At 32.5% G+C, this 18,250-nt stretch overlaps 1 protein-coding gene across 1 annotated transcript in view; it reads right to left on the reverse strand.

Moving 5' to 3' along the window:
- LRRIQ1 (leucine rich repeats and IQ motif containing 1) overlaps window positions 1-18,250 on the reverse strand; it is a 202,637-nt gene that overhangs the window by 84,727 nt on the left and 99,660 nt on the right. Inside the window, 5 exon segments of the mRNA XM_064590239.1 lie at window positions 2,412-2,494; window positions 2,746-2,841; window positions 3,361-3,482; window positions 4,135-4,224; window positions 16,388-16,507. Of these exon segments, the coding sequence (XP_064446309.1) occupies window positions 2,412-2,494; window positions 2,746-2,841; window positions 3,361-3,482; window positions 4,135-4,224; window positions 16,388-16,507 (511 nt within the window).

The following is an 18,250-nucleotide window of genomic DNA, read 5'->3' on the forward strand; positions in this document are numbered from 1 at the left end:
TGACAGATAAAAATGGCTTAATTTTTGCCTGATGATGATTATGTCTAATTTTGGTTCATTAAAACAATGGTTTTTCTGTATGAGCATAGATTCTTTATTAAAACTTGTGTTCAAACCTATTATTTACTGTGCTGATTTATTAAAAATGAACTCAACAACAACAAAAATCCCTTAGTTATAAGAATTAGCAAGAAAGACCTATATATTTCCAGAGACCTATTCTAACAAAATAAACTTTGCTTTAGCCTCACTATCAGAAGTTTCTGCAAACATTGTAAATATCTTTAAAGAAGTAGATCTTGAACATAAATAAGTAATAATTATTTGTTGAACTTTGACTGAATCAGTACTTAAGCTGCTTCTGATTATTTGAACTTCCCCCAGGAGTTTCAGAAACTTTCATTGTTCTCAAAACAGCTATTTAAAGAATTTTTGTTGATACTATTGAAGATGAATAAAAATATACATCGAAGCAATAAAAAAGTTTATCAAACTACCCTAAATTGCTGTACTGGATTCTACTTCCCCAGGACTGAAAGAAAGTCTCATTATTGTTAAGAGTTTGGAGTTACTATTACCCTGGGAACTACCAGATGGTAGTCAGTTCACTGAGTTCTGATGAACTTAATAGGAGTTTTCATCACAGGAGTGTGGGAAGCACAATGCAAGTTGAACAGAGCATATACTTACATTTTCTTTAAAAATGCTTAAAATTTCAGTCTTTCAATCCTGACAAACTTTTAGTATGCAACAAAAATTACTACAGTTATCTTAAAAAGATAAAAGGTGTCACTAATGTAAACACAAGAAAAGGAAAGTTGAACATTTGTGAATATAAAAATAAATCATCAGAAATTTATCAATAAAGTGTTGTGCCAAGAAATATCAGCTATTTCTTGGAAACCAATGGTATTTTGGTTATTTTTATTTTTGTTTAAAATAATATATACATACATTTTTTAGAATTCCATGGAATTAATGATTAAAAATAATAAGTGGGAAAATTAATCAAGAAAAATGAATCTTGTGAATGCTTCTTTGTATACTTACATAAGCTAGAATTATAAGATAAATATAGATTCTCTGCTTTTCTCAGGACTAATGGTACTTTTATGAAAACATTTCACTGACATTAAAATCATTGTAAAAGAAGCTGATGAAAAAGAAAAACTCAAAACAGCTTTTAAAAAGAAGTCACAATTGGGGAGGGTATGTGCTATGGTGAGCGCTGTGAATTGTGTAAGACTGATGAATCACAGACCTGTACCTTTGAAAAAACAATATATTATATGTTAAAAAAAAAAAAGTAGGAAGGAAAAATGAAGGGGGGAATCAGAGGGGGAGACGAACTATGAGAGACTATGGACTCTGAGAAACAAACTGAGGGTTCTAGAGGGGAGGGGGGTAGGGGGATGGGTTAGCCTGCTGATGGGTATTAAAGAGGGCACGTATTGCATGGAGCACTGGGTGTTATATGCAAACAATGAATCATGCAACACTACATCAAAAACTAATGATGTAATATATATGGTGATTAACATAACATAATAAAAAAAAGAAAAAAACTAATGATGTAATGTATGGTGACTAACATAACATAATAAAATAAAATAAAAAATTAAATTAAATTAAAAATAGGTCACATTACTTATATTAAGCCTATGAGTCCATGAATAGATATTTATAAAGCTATAAGTAAATGCTAAGTTATACACAATATGCCAATAATTTTAAATAGTTTTAATTATAAATATAAAATCATAATGACCCGCTATTTCTTGCCCTGACACTATAAACTACTCCACTATTAAGTAATGATACTAAAATGATTAGAGGTATCCAAAGAAAGAAATGATTTGGAGAATCAAATGGGATAGAAGAAAGGATGCCTCTAAACATTTCCCGAGTTCCGCATAATCCTGAAGATATACATTGTATTTCTTTTCCAAAGTGTCAAATTGTGAAGCCCTCATAGCTAATATTCATGAAACTAACAAATTTATAGAAATAATTTATCGAATAATCAAGCAATTTAAAAACACACAAAGGAATAAGCACATGAAGCAGATACTCTTTAGAATCAACACTTGTCAAAGTGAACCAACTTAGAAATAAATTACAGCATAATTCTCAGTGCACAATAGATAAAATAATCAATAACAAAGTAAATAAGAAACAGGGAAAGTGAAAATAGCATTTAAGTATATAACAAATCATTTAATGTAATAACATAATTTTTTCTAAGTTTCCTTGAGTTTTCAGAATTATTACCTTAGACATACTCATATCTGTGCATTTCATTTCTGTTCTTATTAAATATTATTAAATATGATTTGGTAAATAATATTTTAAAAGAATTTATCTTCAATATCAGACACACAATTATTATTCAAAGAGCAATCATTACCCACCTAATTTTTTCCTTAATTTCTTTGATTTCATCTTCTGTGCTCTCTTCAACATTTGCTGAGCAGTAGCAATATCCTTAAAGCCCCTAAAAAGATTAAATTTAATAAAGGCAAAACAAATATCCAGACTATATTAATACATGCATATGCATATAAACATACATATCTGAACTATATTATACTAAAACAAATTTAGATTCCCATTTAAGAATTTGTAATTTAACAGATATACAGTTTCTTAAAAACTAGTAATTCCTAATGTCTTGAAAAATATCTACCCTGAACATTTAAAAGTTTCTCAATTTCTTCATATTTTAGTGTAAAATAGACCACATACCATTCTTTTGAAATTTTTTCTTCTTTTTCAGTTTTTAGCAAACTCTTTCTGCTGGTCTTTGATTCAGGTGTCCAAGATAAAGTCCTATTTTCTGATCTGGCAATAGAAAAAAACTACACTAACTGAATCAACACGAGTATATCAGCACCTTTTAAAACTACAAGCTGTTTATGTTGTCTCAAACTTGGAAATAAAATCCATTTAAGTTACAGAAAAACTTTATCTTGAAAAGTAATAAAAGTCTGCCATTAATTTAAAATGTTTACATTTCAATTACTTGAAGCATATTTCAATCCTTTTGTCGAAAGAAATGCAACATTGGAATTTTTATTCTAATCCTTATCTCTACCTATATAGTAGTATTTAAAAGTTCACTTGTTTATAGCAATTAATGACATTATTTCACTGACACTTTTGTTGTTGCTTTAATGAAGCTACCTTATACGTTTTTTTTTTTACTGAAAACCCCATAAAATGATTACACTTTTAACATTAAATGCTTTTCCATCTTCCAAACAAGAAAATTTGTACCTAATTTTCATCATTTTACTACTTTTGTAATAATTATAATACTCTCCTCATGGGTTAATCCTTTAAAAGAGTAAGTTAGCTTACCTGCTATTAAACTGTGGGTGTTCTGATGAAAACAAATCTTCTTTCTCATTACATAGCCATGCTTGAGCTGGATGACTTGGTAAATTCAGTGAGGTATCATCATATTTTAAGGTTCCAGAGAACTTATCAGGAAAATGATGTATATTAAGTATAAAATAAATAGAAAAATTCTAGTATTTATATCATATTACTTTACATGCATATTACTGAGTAGTCTCCCAAGGGAAACACATATAAAAATTGAAAATTATAATAAAATTAAATTTATATAATACACATGTTTTTATTGTAGTGATGAGGGATATGCTTTTTGGTATTGTTTGCATATACAGAATGATTAACTGCAAAGATCTTAAAAAATATCAGAAAACAAAAACTTCAAAGATTATCAAATAAATAACAGATATTGCAGTTCATTGACCTCTGACTGAGAATCTTCAGCTGTTGCCCTCTTAATGCATATTTTTGTATTTTTAAAGTGCTGTCAACTAGTGATTTTAGTCCACTGCCAAATATGCAGCTGAAGTATATCATTTTTTTTTTGCTACTGTGAAATAAAGTGTTGAAAGAAATCCAAAATAAAGAAAAAAATTAGGAGCAAATGAAAGAAAGGCTATATGAAAAATTACATCTGGGGATGAGGAGGAAGTCAGAGGCTTCTAAAAGTAATTGTGTTTTTCAAGTCAATAAATTGCATTATTAATCACTGCAGCACAGCATAACCTTAAAAAATGAGCAAAGATGGAGCACGAAGAGATTTCCATGACATGTTACCTTTGGCCAGTGCAGCTGGTTTGGGAGAAGCAGTGTTTGTGAAGGGAAGCGGGTGGAATCTAAAGTTAGCCATTCTTTCTCTAAGGCAGCCTGAACAAATAATAAACATTAATGTACATAATTTAGTTTGCATAACTTTTACAAAGAGTCTTTTAAATTGTCTTTTATACAACAAATGTTGAGAGAGTATATCGGAATTTTCATTTACAGGAAAATGTGCTACTTGCTATTGTGAGATGTTATACATCTGTTTAATGCAAACATTGGAAAAAAAATTTAAAGACTTTTCATCCCTAAGTGGGATAAAGTGAGAATTTGAGTACTCAAGTGTTCCAAAAAATAAGAGGTGCAGATTGTTCAGTGTATTTAACTGTTGATAACCATGATTCTGAGCCAACTCCAGATGTAACTGAGGGAAATAATCTTTCATCTCTTTTAATGCAAATTTTAATATTTTCTACCAAACCTCACTATTAAAAATTTATGGTATTTTAACACATTAGTATCAGTTTTTCCATAAACACTGTCTATAAGACAGCTTTTACTTAGTTTTTTCAAAAATTTCACAAATTGGGCGCCTGGGTGGCTCAGTTGGTTAAGCGACTGCCTTCGGCTCAGGTCATGATCCTGGAGTCCCTGGATCGAGTCCCACATCGGGCTCCCTGCTCGGCAGGGAGCCTGCTTCTGCCTCTGACCCTCCCCCCTCTCATGTGCTCTCTCTCTCTCATTCTCTCTGTCTCAAATAAATAAATAAATAAATAAAATTTCACAAATTTTCTGAATAGATGGAAAAATGAATTTTGTGGCAACATAAAAATCATGGATCTGAATATTAGAGTCTCTAATTCAAGTGTGTGAATGATAAAATGTAAATTTAAACTTTGAAATTATACTATTATAAGTCCCTTCACTCTTTATCTTAAAACATCTTTACTCCATTTATGTAATTACCAAGTTTATTTTATCTTTTGACAGTGGAACTATACTAAGTATGCTATTGTTACATCATTTAGGATATAGTTATCTAAATTTTATTGCCTGGATTAGTTTATATGGTTTAGAATAAACTTCCGTGGTTCTGTAACATTTTTTGAATCTTTACAAAAAAGATCAGAATGCCCATGAACTTATTTTTTAAAAGGTTCTAAAAAAATCAAACATTTGTGGGTTTTTTTGAAGATTTATTTTTTAAATTTTATTTATTTATTTATTTAGATTTTATTTATTTGAGAGAGAGAGAGCATGAGCAGGGGGAGGGGCAGAGAGAGAGGGGAAGCAGACTCCCCACTGAGCAGCGAGCCCTATGCGGGCTTTGATCCCAAGACCCTGGGTTCATGACCTGAGCCAAAGGCAAATGCTTAACAGACTGAACCACCCAGGTGCCCCATTTTAAAGATTTATTTATTTTAGAGAGAGGGAGAGCACGAGGTGGGGGCAGAGGGAGAAGGAAAGGGAGAGAGAATCTCAAGCTGACTCCACACTGAGCAGGAGCCTTACATGGGGCTCAATCTCATGATCCTGAGATCATGACCTGAGCCGAAACCAAGAGTTGTATGACTAACGGACTGCACCTCCCAGGTGCTCCCATAATCAAACATTTATGATTTAAAAACTAGAATGATTATATTCTGAGGAGAACTAAATGGAATTTTTCATTTATACAATTTCAATGTTTCTTGACTATATCTTGAAAGACCATTGGGCAGGAAAGACTAAGACATCCTGACTATAGGCTAGCAGTGCAATGACAGACTTCTACTTATAGAACTTAGTCTTAGAATACCTATTTAAATTCATGTTATTTGAATACATATGTAAATAGGGCACCTCTATTCAGTTGTTTGACAGGTACATTGTCCAATTTTTTCCAGGCAGACATTATTAACATACATATCACAGCTATATATCAGTTATATATGTTTTAAAAATACATATCTGGTTTAAAAAGTGCTATTTGATGCAAACAGGATTCAAGGTTCAGATTTTTTAATTCTTTCTTTTGTATGGCAAATAGAGAAAAATCCAGTTCTATCCCAGGAAAGATTAAGGCCCGTGGCATAGCAGCTATCATCAAATTCGTATTCTTACGTTGGTGAAAACTACTAAAGTGAAGAGAGAATGTGAAGATGTGGAGACAATATGACAAAAGGCAGTGTGCCAGAGGATTCTGGGAAGATGGTGGAGCAGGAAGAACCGGGACCCTGTCTCCCAACCTAGAAAATGATTGCACTTGCAGAATCCAGCTGGAGTCTATTGAAGGCTTATAACTTCCAGGGGAAAACTTGGATGGTAAATTGTGGTTAATTTTAGTCAATTTCAGCTTTTAACACAGCTGCCAGCTCTACCCCAGTCCCTGAGTTAGGCAGCTGTTCATGTGTTCCAGGAGTAGCTTGCATATATCTTGTAGAGCCAGAGTGGACAATAAGGACCCTGTCCTCCAAACATGGTGATCTGTGCACTGATCATTGATTACTTCTGATCACAGAGGTGCAAAGAGGTGGGTGTCCTTGTACTTCCCATCTTGTTGCAAGCCCCTGCCCTACCAGCTAAGTGATTTCCAGGGGATTTAATGGGCTGGTGTCCTTCCCCACCCCTTCATTTTTCTCTCTTTCATCTTTTAGGAGCCAGATATCAAAGACTAGGATGCTCATTTTTAAAAAAAATCTAGAATATTCAAAATCATCTGCATATATGTGGGAAATTAGAAAGTCAACATACATATCTAGGGAAAGGCACAGCTCAGAAAAGACCTGAGAAGACCTTAAGTTTATAACTCAGGCTGATCCTCAGCACAGAGACAGTCTACAATAATACAAAAACAAACATAATAAAAGCAAAAACAAAACCCCAGCAAACCCTGGGGAAGAGAATCTAATTTCTAGAATTACCATAATTATTACATCAATGTCCAATTGTAAATTTAAAAAAAGTCACAAACCATTCAAAGAAACAGAAAAATTTATGGCCCATTCAAAGGAAAAATAAATAAATCAACCAAAACTATCCCTAAAAAAAGACCTCATGGCAGATTTACTAGACAAAGATTTTTAAATAATTATTTTGAAGCTATTCAAAGAAATAAAAGGAGAAAAAATGATGTATAAACAAAATGGAAATATCAATTAAGAGATAGAAAATCTAAAGCGAAATCAAGAAGAAATTTTGGAGCTGAAAAGTACAGTAGCTGAAATGAGATATTCCTTAGTGGGATTCACTAGAGAGATATGTCTCTGAGTAGGCAGATAAAAGAATTAGTGAACTTGAAGATAGGACAATGGAAATTATCAAGTTTGAGGAATAGAAAAAAAAAGATTGAAGAAAAATGAATAGAACCTAAGGGGCCTGTGAGATACCATCGAGCAGACCAACATGTGTATCATGGAAGTCATAGAAGGAGCAGAGAAAGAAAGAAGCAGAGTGCATATTTGAAGAAATAATGGCTGAAATTTTCCCAAATTCAATGACAGACCTGAATATAAACATCCAAAAATCTCAAAGAACTTGAAATACAATGAACTCAGGGACCAACACCAGACACATAATCAAACTTTCAGAAGCCAAAGACAGAGAGAATCTTGAAAGAAGCCAATGAGAAGTAACTTGTCACATATAAGGAATCCTCAATAAGACAGCTAGCAGATTTTTTTCAGAAACTTTGAAGTCCTGAAGGCAGTGAGCTGATATATTCAAAGCGCTAAAAGTTAAAATAAAACAAAAACTGTCAACCAAAATTCCTTTATTGTCAAAACTGTCCTTCAAAGTCAAGAGAGAATTAAGATAGTCCCAGATAAACAAATGCTGAGAGTTTATTACCTCTAGATCTGCCCTGAAATAAATGCTAAAGGGAGTCCTGCAGGTTGAAATGAAGAGACAAGCAGTAACTGGAAGTCATATGAAAAAAACAAAGATCTCAGTAAAGATAAATACATGGGAAATTATAAAAGCCAATATTTTTGTAACAACAGTTTGTAACCCTACTTGTTGTTTTCTATATGATTTAAGGAGACTAATACATAAAAAAACAATTATTACTTTAAAAGCTAGTATTATTGTAACTTTGGTTTATAACTCCACATTTAGTTTCCTACATAATTTAAGACACTAGTGCATTTAAAGGAATTACTGGTTTATGTCTATAAAGAAGTAATTTTTGTGAGATCAACAACGGAAAGGAGTGGCAATGGAACTGTAAAGGAGCAAGTTTTGGGATGCTATTGAAGTTAAGAGGGTATAAATTCAAACTGCAGTGTTACAACTTTAGAATATTAAGGGGGATTGAGGAGTTACTGTTTAATAGCTATATAGTTTCAGTTTTACAGGATGAAGAGAGTTCTGGATATGGATTAAATGGTGGTGATGGTAAAATAACTTTATGAATTATTTAATACCATTGAATGTACACTTAAAAATTAAGACAGTAAATTTTATTTTATGTGTATCTTACTAAAATTAAAAACTGGAAGAAAAATTTATTTATTTATTTATTTATTTATTTATTTATTTATTTATTTATTTTTTAAAGGTCATGTGCCACTTGAGGACTAAGTGTGGAAAGGACCAGTATTGCCAGGCAAGGGGCCTTATTTATACACTGTTATGTACACACACACACACACACACACACACACTTTTTTTCTTTTAAACACCTGCCAACCATCTCCTATTTTATATTCTCTGGGACTCCAGCTGTTTTCTTTCTACAGCAGGACAAAAACTCACAAAGAGTGATTTCTTTGCCACATCACATAGATGTTGATGAAATCTCTTTCTTAAGCTATACAAAGTCTGGGGAAAAATTCAGTCTTTAAATTATCTAAAAGTGCAGAAAACTTTGAAAATAGTTTTTCTTGTTTTTTAATACAAGGTCACAAACTTTTATAAGATTCCAGAACAGTTCTTTAACCACTATCTCAGAAATTTCTAGAAGCATAAAGAGAAGGCTTAGTATAAAATGCTAAAGATACTTTTAGTAATTATATAATCACAACCAAAAAATGTTACAAAGACTACTGATTTATGTGAGTTCAAGCTTATTAATATCTAGTATATTTGGCAGTACTTCGAATGTTGAAAAAAATCTCAAAATGTCAAGAGGAATTGGCCAAGAATATATACTACTGTTTTAAAAATGTATATTAATATATCATGCTTACCACTGGGCATTTATACAAATTTCAGTTATTGCTTAAGAAAACCTTCTGTTCAGATGTTCTATAACTTACAACTGAGGATCTGGAAAGCTTTCTGATTATTAGAAGACTACTAGCAAATTTACTTACATATTAAAAATGAACTTGAACTTAGATCTGTAACTTTGTGTTCACAATTGAATGTTTGATCAGATATACATGTATTTGGCTTTTGACCAGAGAAGAAATCATTATTCTACAACTCAACTTTGAGAATCTAGAATATAAAGCTATCAGGAAGAAAAGCTACAAATAACATCCATGTTTATTTGTGTATGTATATGTAAAATTTTTCAGACCATCTACTGTAATCCTTTCATTTGATGCATGAAATTAGGATCAGACTTGCCCTAAGTCACAAGTCAGTGAAAACTGAACAAGTCCTAGAAATGCTAAAAGCCATGACTTGATGCCTTTCCTCCTCCCTTCACTATCTCCTCCCCTGTCCCAACACTTTCCTCCTCTTCTGCCCAAGTTGCCTCTTACTATCCCCAAAATAATTCTTTCTAATACTTCCTGATAACTTTTGGAGCGTCTTAGAATCCTTACAGTTTGAAACCTTGGCCCATTATGAATCTCAAATCTCACTTTCTAAACCCTCTCCTCTGGGGTGCCTGGGTGGCTCAGTCGGTTAAGGACCTGACTTCAGCTTAGGTCATGATCTCAGAGTCCTGGGATCGAGCCCCATGTGGGGCTCTGGGCTCAGCAGGGAGTCTAGAGATTATCCCTCCCTCTCCCTCTGCCCTCCTCCCCTGGCTTGTGCTCTCTCTCTCTCAAATAAATAATAAAATCTTTAAAAATAAATAAATTTGAGCCTCCATGCTCAATGCAAAAGCATGGTGGATCATATTGTTGGAGATTGCTGTTATATGCCATGCATACCTCTTTTCATCAAACAAAATGTCACTTTAGTCTTTTTCTTTGCCTATAATTTAGATTGCATTTGTTTATTTTCCCATAATGTACTGGAATATGTAATATTCTGTGAAGTTAATTTTAGATAGGGATCAAACATGAACTCCAGAACTGAAAGTTGCCCAGCTTGATATATTTGTCTCCTTCTCAAAAATTATTCCTGAAAACTTACTGAATTTTACTTTGGTCTGAGACAAAAAACAAATCCAAATTTGACTGTTGTGGTTTTCTATATTTATGTTATATTAGCTTTTCTCATCTTCTCTAGGTTTAGGGAATCATAAGAGGACTTGTAATGTTTAAATTCAAAGATATCTTTATTGTTTTTTTATATATTGGCTTCTACACAGTATTAAGTAACAGAAAAATAAACCTTGTTAAATGAAGTCAATAAAAGAATCAACTAAAATTACTTTATAATTTAAAAGGTGCAAAATAAAAGTGCAACTGTAGATCACTATGCCACATTAGACTTAACATATTTATTATTTGGATATTTATTTGTTATTACAGATATTTTATGGCAAGGTGGCAAAAATCCCCCCTAAAGGAGATTGAGGCCTAAGTTTATTAAAACTTCTGCTAAAATAATTCTTTTAAAAAGGTTATTCACCTTGCACTGTGAACTCAAAGCCCAAGAAAATGTCTTATTCATCACTGTTTCCGAGGTTCATTATTAGTAATAAATAATAGGTGCTTAATGCCGGGAGACAATTCTCCATGGGTCTCCATGTCTTCATGTCTTGTGACAGCTTTCTTTCCAGACTATCTTTTCAAGGATCTTTATATAGCGAACACCCTGGGAAGATAGAGATAGTGTTTTCCCCTGTGTTGGAAGGCACCATGATACCCAGGACTCACATGGTATGAGCCACATTGATTCAACTGATTGGGTTTGGACATGGTTCACAGTGGAAGAAGGAGGTAAAGTTGTCTTGTGAGTAGGATTTTTTAGGCTAATTCAGTGTAGTGTTGTTGTTGCTTCTATATCTGAATTGTAGAGTAGAAATTGATGTATTACATGTTTTACTTTACCCCATAAGTGCCAGAGGGGCTTATCCCAATAGGGGAAGAGTTGCAGGTAGAGAAGTGTTAGTGTGATAAACTCTTGTAATTTGACACCTGTTGGATGACCAATGGGTCAGGATTTAGTTTGAGTACCTCTACCCTCTGACATTTTAAAATGTGAACTCAAAATCATGTATTAAATTTTCTTTCAGGTGTTTTCCAGTTCCATGTACAATATGTGTAGGAGAGATACCTAGAGTCAAAGGACAATAGGAACACCTGGAATGCTATAAAGCTAAGAAGAAACTTCATCAGTCACTTGATGCTGTGGAGAAAGGGATTAGAATTAAGGGACAAACAAGGTGAGGGTAATCTGGTAAACATGCCACTTTTAGTTGAGAAACCATATTAGCTCAACCTGTAAGAGAAACCAGAAATATAGCAGCCCTAATAAAGCTTGAAAATAAGCCTCAAAAGAATCTCTGCCCATATGCTACCTGCCTGCAAGATTAAAATTCAATCCTCTTTAGAGAAAGAAAACATCTTGCAGGGTCTTTACACTTTTTTCCAAATATGTCTGATACTTAATCAAAGGTTAAATGCTAAAAAAGAGTATTGACTGACTCAAAATGCAAGAGATATACAGTCAATAGAAATAAACCTACAAGTGATCCAGGTGTTGCAATTAACTGAGAAAGCTTTGAAAATATCATACTTGGTATGTTCAAGAAAATACAGGAAGTGATAGAAAACTTCAACATAACTGGGATTTACAATATATAATCAAGTAAAAATTCTAGAACTAAAAAATAGAATAACTAAAATTAAGAATTCAAAATATAGGCTGAACATGATTAGGTAACCCAAGAGAGATGATTAGTAAACTACAAGATAGGTCAGTAGGAAACATCCATATTAAAACACAGAAGCAAAAAAAAGAGAACAATTCAAAAGAGAGTCCAAGAGACACATGTGAAATGGTGCGAGATTCTAACATATACATTTTGGAACCACTTCACCTCAAAGGAAAGAAATAATAAAAAAGATTAAATGTTTGAAATAACTGGCTAAGAAATTTCCAAAACTGATGAAAGACATAAACCACAGATTCAAGAAGCCATATGGCCTCCTTACTATAGCTTAGTAAATACAAATAAAATCACACCTTTGCTGAAAAACAAACACAGAAAATGAACCTTAAAAGTAGGCTGGGGAATGGGGGTGGGATGATAATATCTTTAGAGAAGAAAAAATAAGACTTATTACTGACTTTTCAACAGAGTCCATGAAAGTCAGAAGCTAATGAGATAGCATCTTTAAACACCAAAACTTTACCTAGAATTCTATACCTAGAGAAGATATCCTTCAAAACTTAAAGAGAAATGTTCAAGCAATAAAAAAGATTCACCTGAAGTTAAATAATTACTAAAGAAAATCCATCAGAGAAAGGAAAATGAATCCAGATGGAAGCATGTTAATGTAGGGAGAAATGAAGTACATGGAAAAACAACCACAAACTAACAAGGTAATGAAGGGAGAAAAAAGGAAAAACAAACAAACAAAAAACTTGATTCATGCAAGAAAAGGCAATAAAAAACTAAAAGGGAATATAGAACACATAGGCCAAACAAAAAACAAATACAAAGATGGTATTTATAAACCTAATTATACTCTTACTAAAATAAATTAAAATTGTCTGAATATGTTAATTAAAAAAATGCAGAGTAGAATATAATAATAAGCAAAACCCAATCATATACTCTTATTAGAGTCACACTTTAAATATAAAACAGAGAAACATTGAATGGGAATGTTTAGAAAAATATATACTACTATAAAATTATTAGCCAAAAGAAAGCTGTAGGTATGAGAATATTGGAGGAAGTAGCCACTAAGGCATTTAGTTAAAGAGGGAAACTGTATTAAAGACTGGAATTTTATTATGATGAAAGGGTCTACGATACAATGTTTTAACTATACAAAATATGTATGCCCTAATAATGTAGCTTCAAAGTACTAATGAGGCAAAATTTGACAGAACTAAAAGCTCATTTAGAAAAACGCACAATCATAGTAAGAGAATTCTAGCATTTTTTCTGTCAATAACTGATAGAATTCCTCCCCCCAAAATCACTAATTTAAAACAACAATTAATAAACCTGAAGTAACTGAGATTTTAGTAACAATATATTTAACACTCCTTTTAAGTGCACATGGAACATTTCTCCAAATAGATTATATGCTGAGACACACTTTTAGGAAACAAATAAAATCAATCTTACATCAAACTCTTCCAGAAAACAGAAAGAGGGGAAACACTTCCCAATCAAATGTATAAGGCCAACATAACCTTGGCACCAAAATCTAGATTAGGAGTTTTATAAAAAAGAAAATTTACAGATCCAACTTCTTGAATATAAATGCTAATCCCAAACAAATATTAATAAATCAAATTCAGAGATATGTAAAAAAGATAATACATTATAGCTAAGTTGATTTATTTGAATATGAGATTTAATGTTTGAAAATCAATGTTATATGCATAAAAAGTATTTGATAAAATCCAACTCATATATAAAATCGTCATCATCATATTAATCTCTTGGAATGGTAAAAATATGTTAAGGAAGGTAACTTCCTTAATCAAATATAAAGTTTCTACAAGAAACCTATGTTAAACACCTTATTTAGTGGTGGAATATTGAAAGCTTTCTCTCAGAGACCAGAAGCTAGGAAATGATGTCTGCTAATATCACCACTACTCAACACTTTACTGGAAATAGTAAGGCAAGAAAAATAAATAAAAGACATAAGAACTGGAAAAAAAGAAAGAAAATTGTAATTATTCTCAGATGACATGATTGTATATACAGAATACAAAAGACCTGAGAGATAAACTACTAAAATTAATAAGTGATTTCAACAAAGTGGGTGAATATAAAGTCACATACAAACATAAATACAATATCAGAAAACATAAAATATCTAGAAACAAATCTAACCAAAAATGTACAAGACCACTATGAAGAAAACTACAGAGCATTGTCGACAGAAATTTTAAATGGCTTACATAAGTGGTAAGACAGTCTGTGTTCATGGATTTAAAAAGATAATAGTCTAAAAATAGCAGTTCTTCAAGTTGATTTATATTCATTTGACCCAAGGGAACATGACCCCTTCCTCACACTATACACAAAAATTAATTCTTGATGCATCCAGACTTAAATGCTGAAAGTTAATAAGGTTTCTAGAATACCTTAATGATCTAAGAGTAAGCAAAGATTTCTTATATGCCACAACAGTTAAAATTTTTTTAAATTTGAAATTAGAAACGTTCTGTTCATTAAAATTAACCATAAAGACATTGAAAAGGTAAGCCCCAGAGGTTAGAGAGGATATTTGCAAGGGAAAACAGAGTAGTATTCAGAATATTAAAGAAGTTCTACAAATCAATAAGAAAAAAGAAGATGTACAACCCAATGGAAAAATATGCAAACACTTGATCATGTCACAAAGTGACTAAATGGTCAGTAAGCATACTAAAAGGTATTCAACATTATTAATTATGACAGAAATGCAAATTAAAACAATAAGATGCCACCACAAACTTACTGGAATGGAAGAAAAAGACATGAAAATACAAAGTGTTAATGAAGACAGAATTCCCCTGAAACTCGCATATTCTGCTGATAGGACTATAAACTGATATAATCACTTTGGAATATCTTTAGGCACTATCTACTAAACACAGGTAAACGTTAAGGCTCAGAAATTCTATTCCTAAAAGAAGTATGAATATGCACATCAAAAGACATGCACAAGAATGTTCATAGCATTTGGTCATAATAGGCAATACTAGCAATAACTCAACAACAAATATCTTCCAATAGTAGTATAGACTTTTAAAAAGTGGTATATTCAAGGGCGCCTGGGTGGCTCAGTCGTTAAGTGTCTGCCTTCAGCTCAGGTCATGATCTCAGGGTCCTGGGATCGAGCCCCACATCGGGCTCCCTGCTCCACGGGAAGCCTGCTTCTCCCTCTCCCCTCCCCCTGCTTGTGTCTCTCTCTGTCAAATAAATAAATAAAATCTTTAAAAAAAAAAAAAGTGGTATATTCAAATAATAGATAAAAAGTGGTATTTGCAAAAGAGTGGTATATTTATTTATTTATTTATTTATTTATTTATTTATTTATTTATTTTTTAAAGATTTTTATTTATTTGTCAGAGAGAGAGAGAGAGAGCACAAGCAGAGGGAGGGAGAGGGAGAAGCAGGCTTCCTGCGGAGCAGGGAGCCCGATGCGGGGCTCGATCCCAGGACCCTGGGATCATGACCTGAGCCGAAGGCAGACGCTTAACGACTGAGCCACCCAGGCGTCCCAAGAGTGGTATATTTAAACTATGCTCAACAACATAGATAAATCTCACAGACATATTATTACATGAAAGAAGAGTACATACTATATGATTCCACTTATAGGAAGTTCAAAAATAGGGAAAACTAATCTATGATGATGGAGGTGTGAATACTAGAGAGGCATGAGGAAGTCTGGGGGTGTTCATATGTTCTATATCTTCATCTGAGTGGTGTTTATGTGGATGTAATGGTCTAGAGAAGAGGAAGCACAGGGAGTAAAACCAGAATGTGAAAGGCAAGTGCTTTATACAATAAAATGGTGCTCAAATTTGGTTGGAGCATATGGAAGCCACAGGAAAGAAGTGGCATAGATGTCTGGATAGTGTGCTACCTTACTATGGAATACTTAAATAACAATTTAAAGAGGATGTTTTCATTTTCCTAGGTAACAAAGAACTACAAAATGTTGTTAAGCAGGGCATAAATAAGCTCAGAGTTATATTTAATGAAGGATAACTGATAAACAAAACATTGTGTAAATCTGGTCAAAGAGCACACAAAAACTCTTGTAAATATTCTATGACCAGGTTTACATACTGTACATGCTTGTAGAGTACATAGAAAAGATATTAAGAAATTAGAAGCATACTTTTTCAAGTGTTGTTTAAAAAAAAAATCTGTAACATAGTGTTAAGAGGATAAAAATCTTAGAAACTGATTTAGTTCCAAAGTAGTATGCTAAAAAAGTTTTAAAACCAATATTTATATTTTGTAGTTGGTACTTACTTCATCAAATGTAAAATCCTCTAAGTTTATTTCTTCATATTCTTCTTCAGATTCTTCATTCTTAATAGCCTCTAAAGCTGTTGTCAGTTTCTTTCTCAAAAGAAAGCCCTTCCAAACTGCCTAAACAAAAATTTAAAGCATGTTATACAAGGTTATAGATCAAACTACAAACCAGATTCTCTGTGTTATCCCATTAGGAAGATAAAACATCTAAGACCTTAGTTTAATGGCTCAATAATTTGTTTTTTGAACTTTATGTGACACTTAAAACTGTAAGATAAATTAAACAACTGCATGTGTCTAAAGTTCTGAATCTCAGGAGACTTTCCTTGTGGTAAGCAGAAAAGAATCTCTAAAACTCCCTCAACTGCACATGTAGGTCAACCAATCAATTATCTGACAATTCCACCAGGACCCATTCTAAACTAAGAAGAAAGAGATACAAAGGAAAACCAATTTTACTGATTTTCAAATAATTATGTATAAAATAAACTAACGCACATTTAGGCAAATTTCAACATATACAAATGGCCATATTGGAGAGGTACTATCCTGGCCCATAACTATTAACTAATTTCATTTTAAAATAAACTAAGCACATAATAATAGAATTAAAACCATTCAGATTTCTCAATAATGTTGGAGTAGAGAAACCTTTTCTAACTATAACTCCAAGAACATGTAGCTGTTAAAGAATAAGTACTACGGAGTGAGCTCCAGGATACATTAAGTGCAAAAAAAACCAAGATAGAAATAAGTGTGTATTACATGCTACCATTTATCTATGAAAGACTGTATATAAATATATAATAAACATAAATTATATAAATATATATTTAAATATATATGTATATGTTTGCTAATATTTATAAAGTAAAAGTGTAACTTGCAAAATTAATTTTAAAAATTATTAAGGATAGAGGTAGAAAATAGAAGATTCAGCTATAGAAGCCAGACTTCTCTGAATATACCTTTCTTAGATTTGACTTTGGAACTGTGCACATGCTTAAGATAGTCATAAAATAAACAAATATGAAATAAAAGGAATTCTTGAAGAAATAGAAAGATATGTTTCATACTATGGGCATACATACACAGAATTTATCTAAAGTGACTTTAAAATAGATTTATTTGACTATCTTCCTAGTGAAATATACTCAAAAGACAAATTTCATTACAAAAGATACCTTCAACATGTTTTCATATTCATATTGTTAGTAATAATATTGGTATTGTTATTACAGAAAAAATATATATTGAGAAGTGGAATATATAAGACAATAGCCAGATCATATACAACAATAGAAGTCACTCACAACCTCTGCAGCAACCAACCTAGAAAGCTAAACCACAACCTCGGCAACAATTAGCCAAGAATGGTTAAGACTTGGTCAATCAATGACTGTCAGCCTCCTTATTTTTGTCCTTACTTCTAACTCAGGACCAACCAGAGATAGGCAAATATGCTTCCCAACTAATCACAGAATACGCCCTACTTCTAGCTGCCCGCTTTCTACCTTCCCCGTACCAAAAACCTCCAATTAGACTATATCTGGAGACCTCTCTCCCTCTCTCTCTTTCTTTTTCCACTCTAAAAATTTCCTACTCTCCTCCCTGCCTTTGAGCTTATGCCAAAGGCAAGTGATGGTGGCTGACTCCCTTGTTATAGCACTCTCTGAATAAATAGCTTAGTTTGTTTATTTTCTCATTTGTATAGTCCTTGTTTATTTCCACTATGTATGTGCATGTAAACACAGGCACAGACACACAGAGACACACACATACACACAGAAGCGGAAGAGAAAAGGAGAAAAAAAAAAGATGTTAATGTCATTTATTGGAACCAGAACTTTCCATAGAAGA

This window comes from Mirounga angustirostris, unplaced genomic scaffold, assembly GCF_029215605.1.
Source record: "Mirounga angustirostris isolate CCGP_5_RB_7025 unplaced genomic scaffold, mMirAng1.0.hap1 SCAF_5, whole genome shotgun sequence".
Lineage (NCBI taxonomy): Eukaryota > Metazoa > Chordata > Mammalia > Carnivora > Phocidae > Mirounga > Mirounga angustirostris.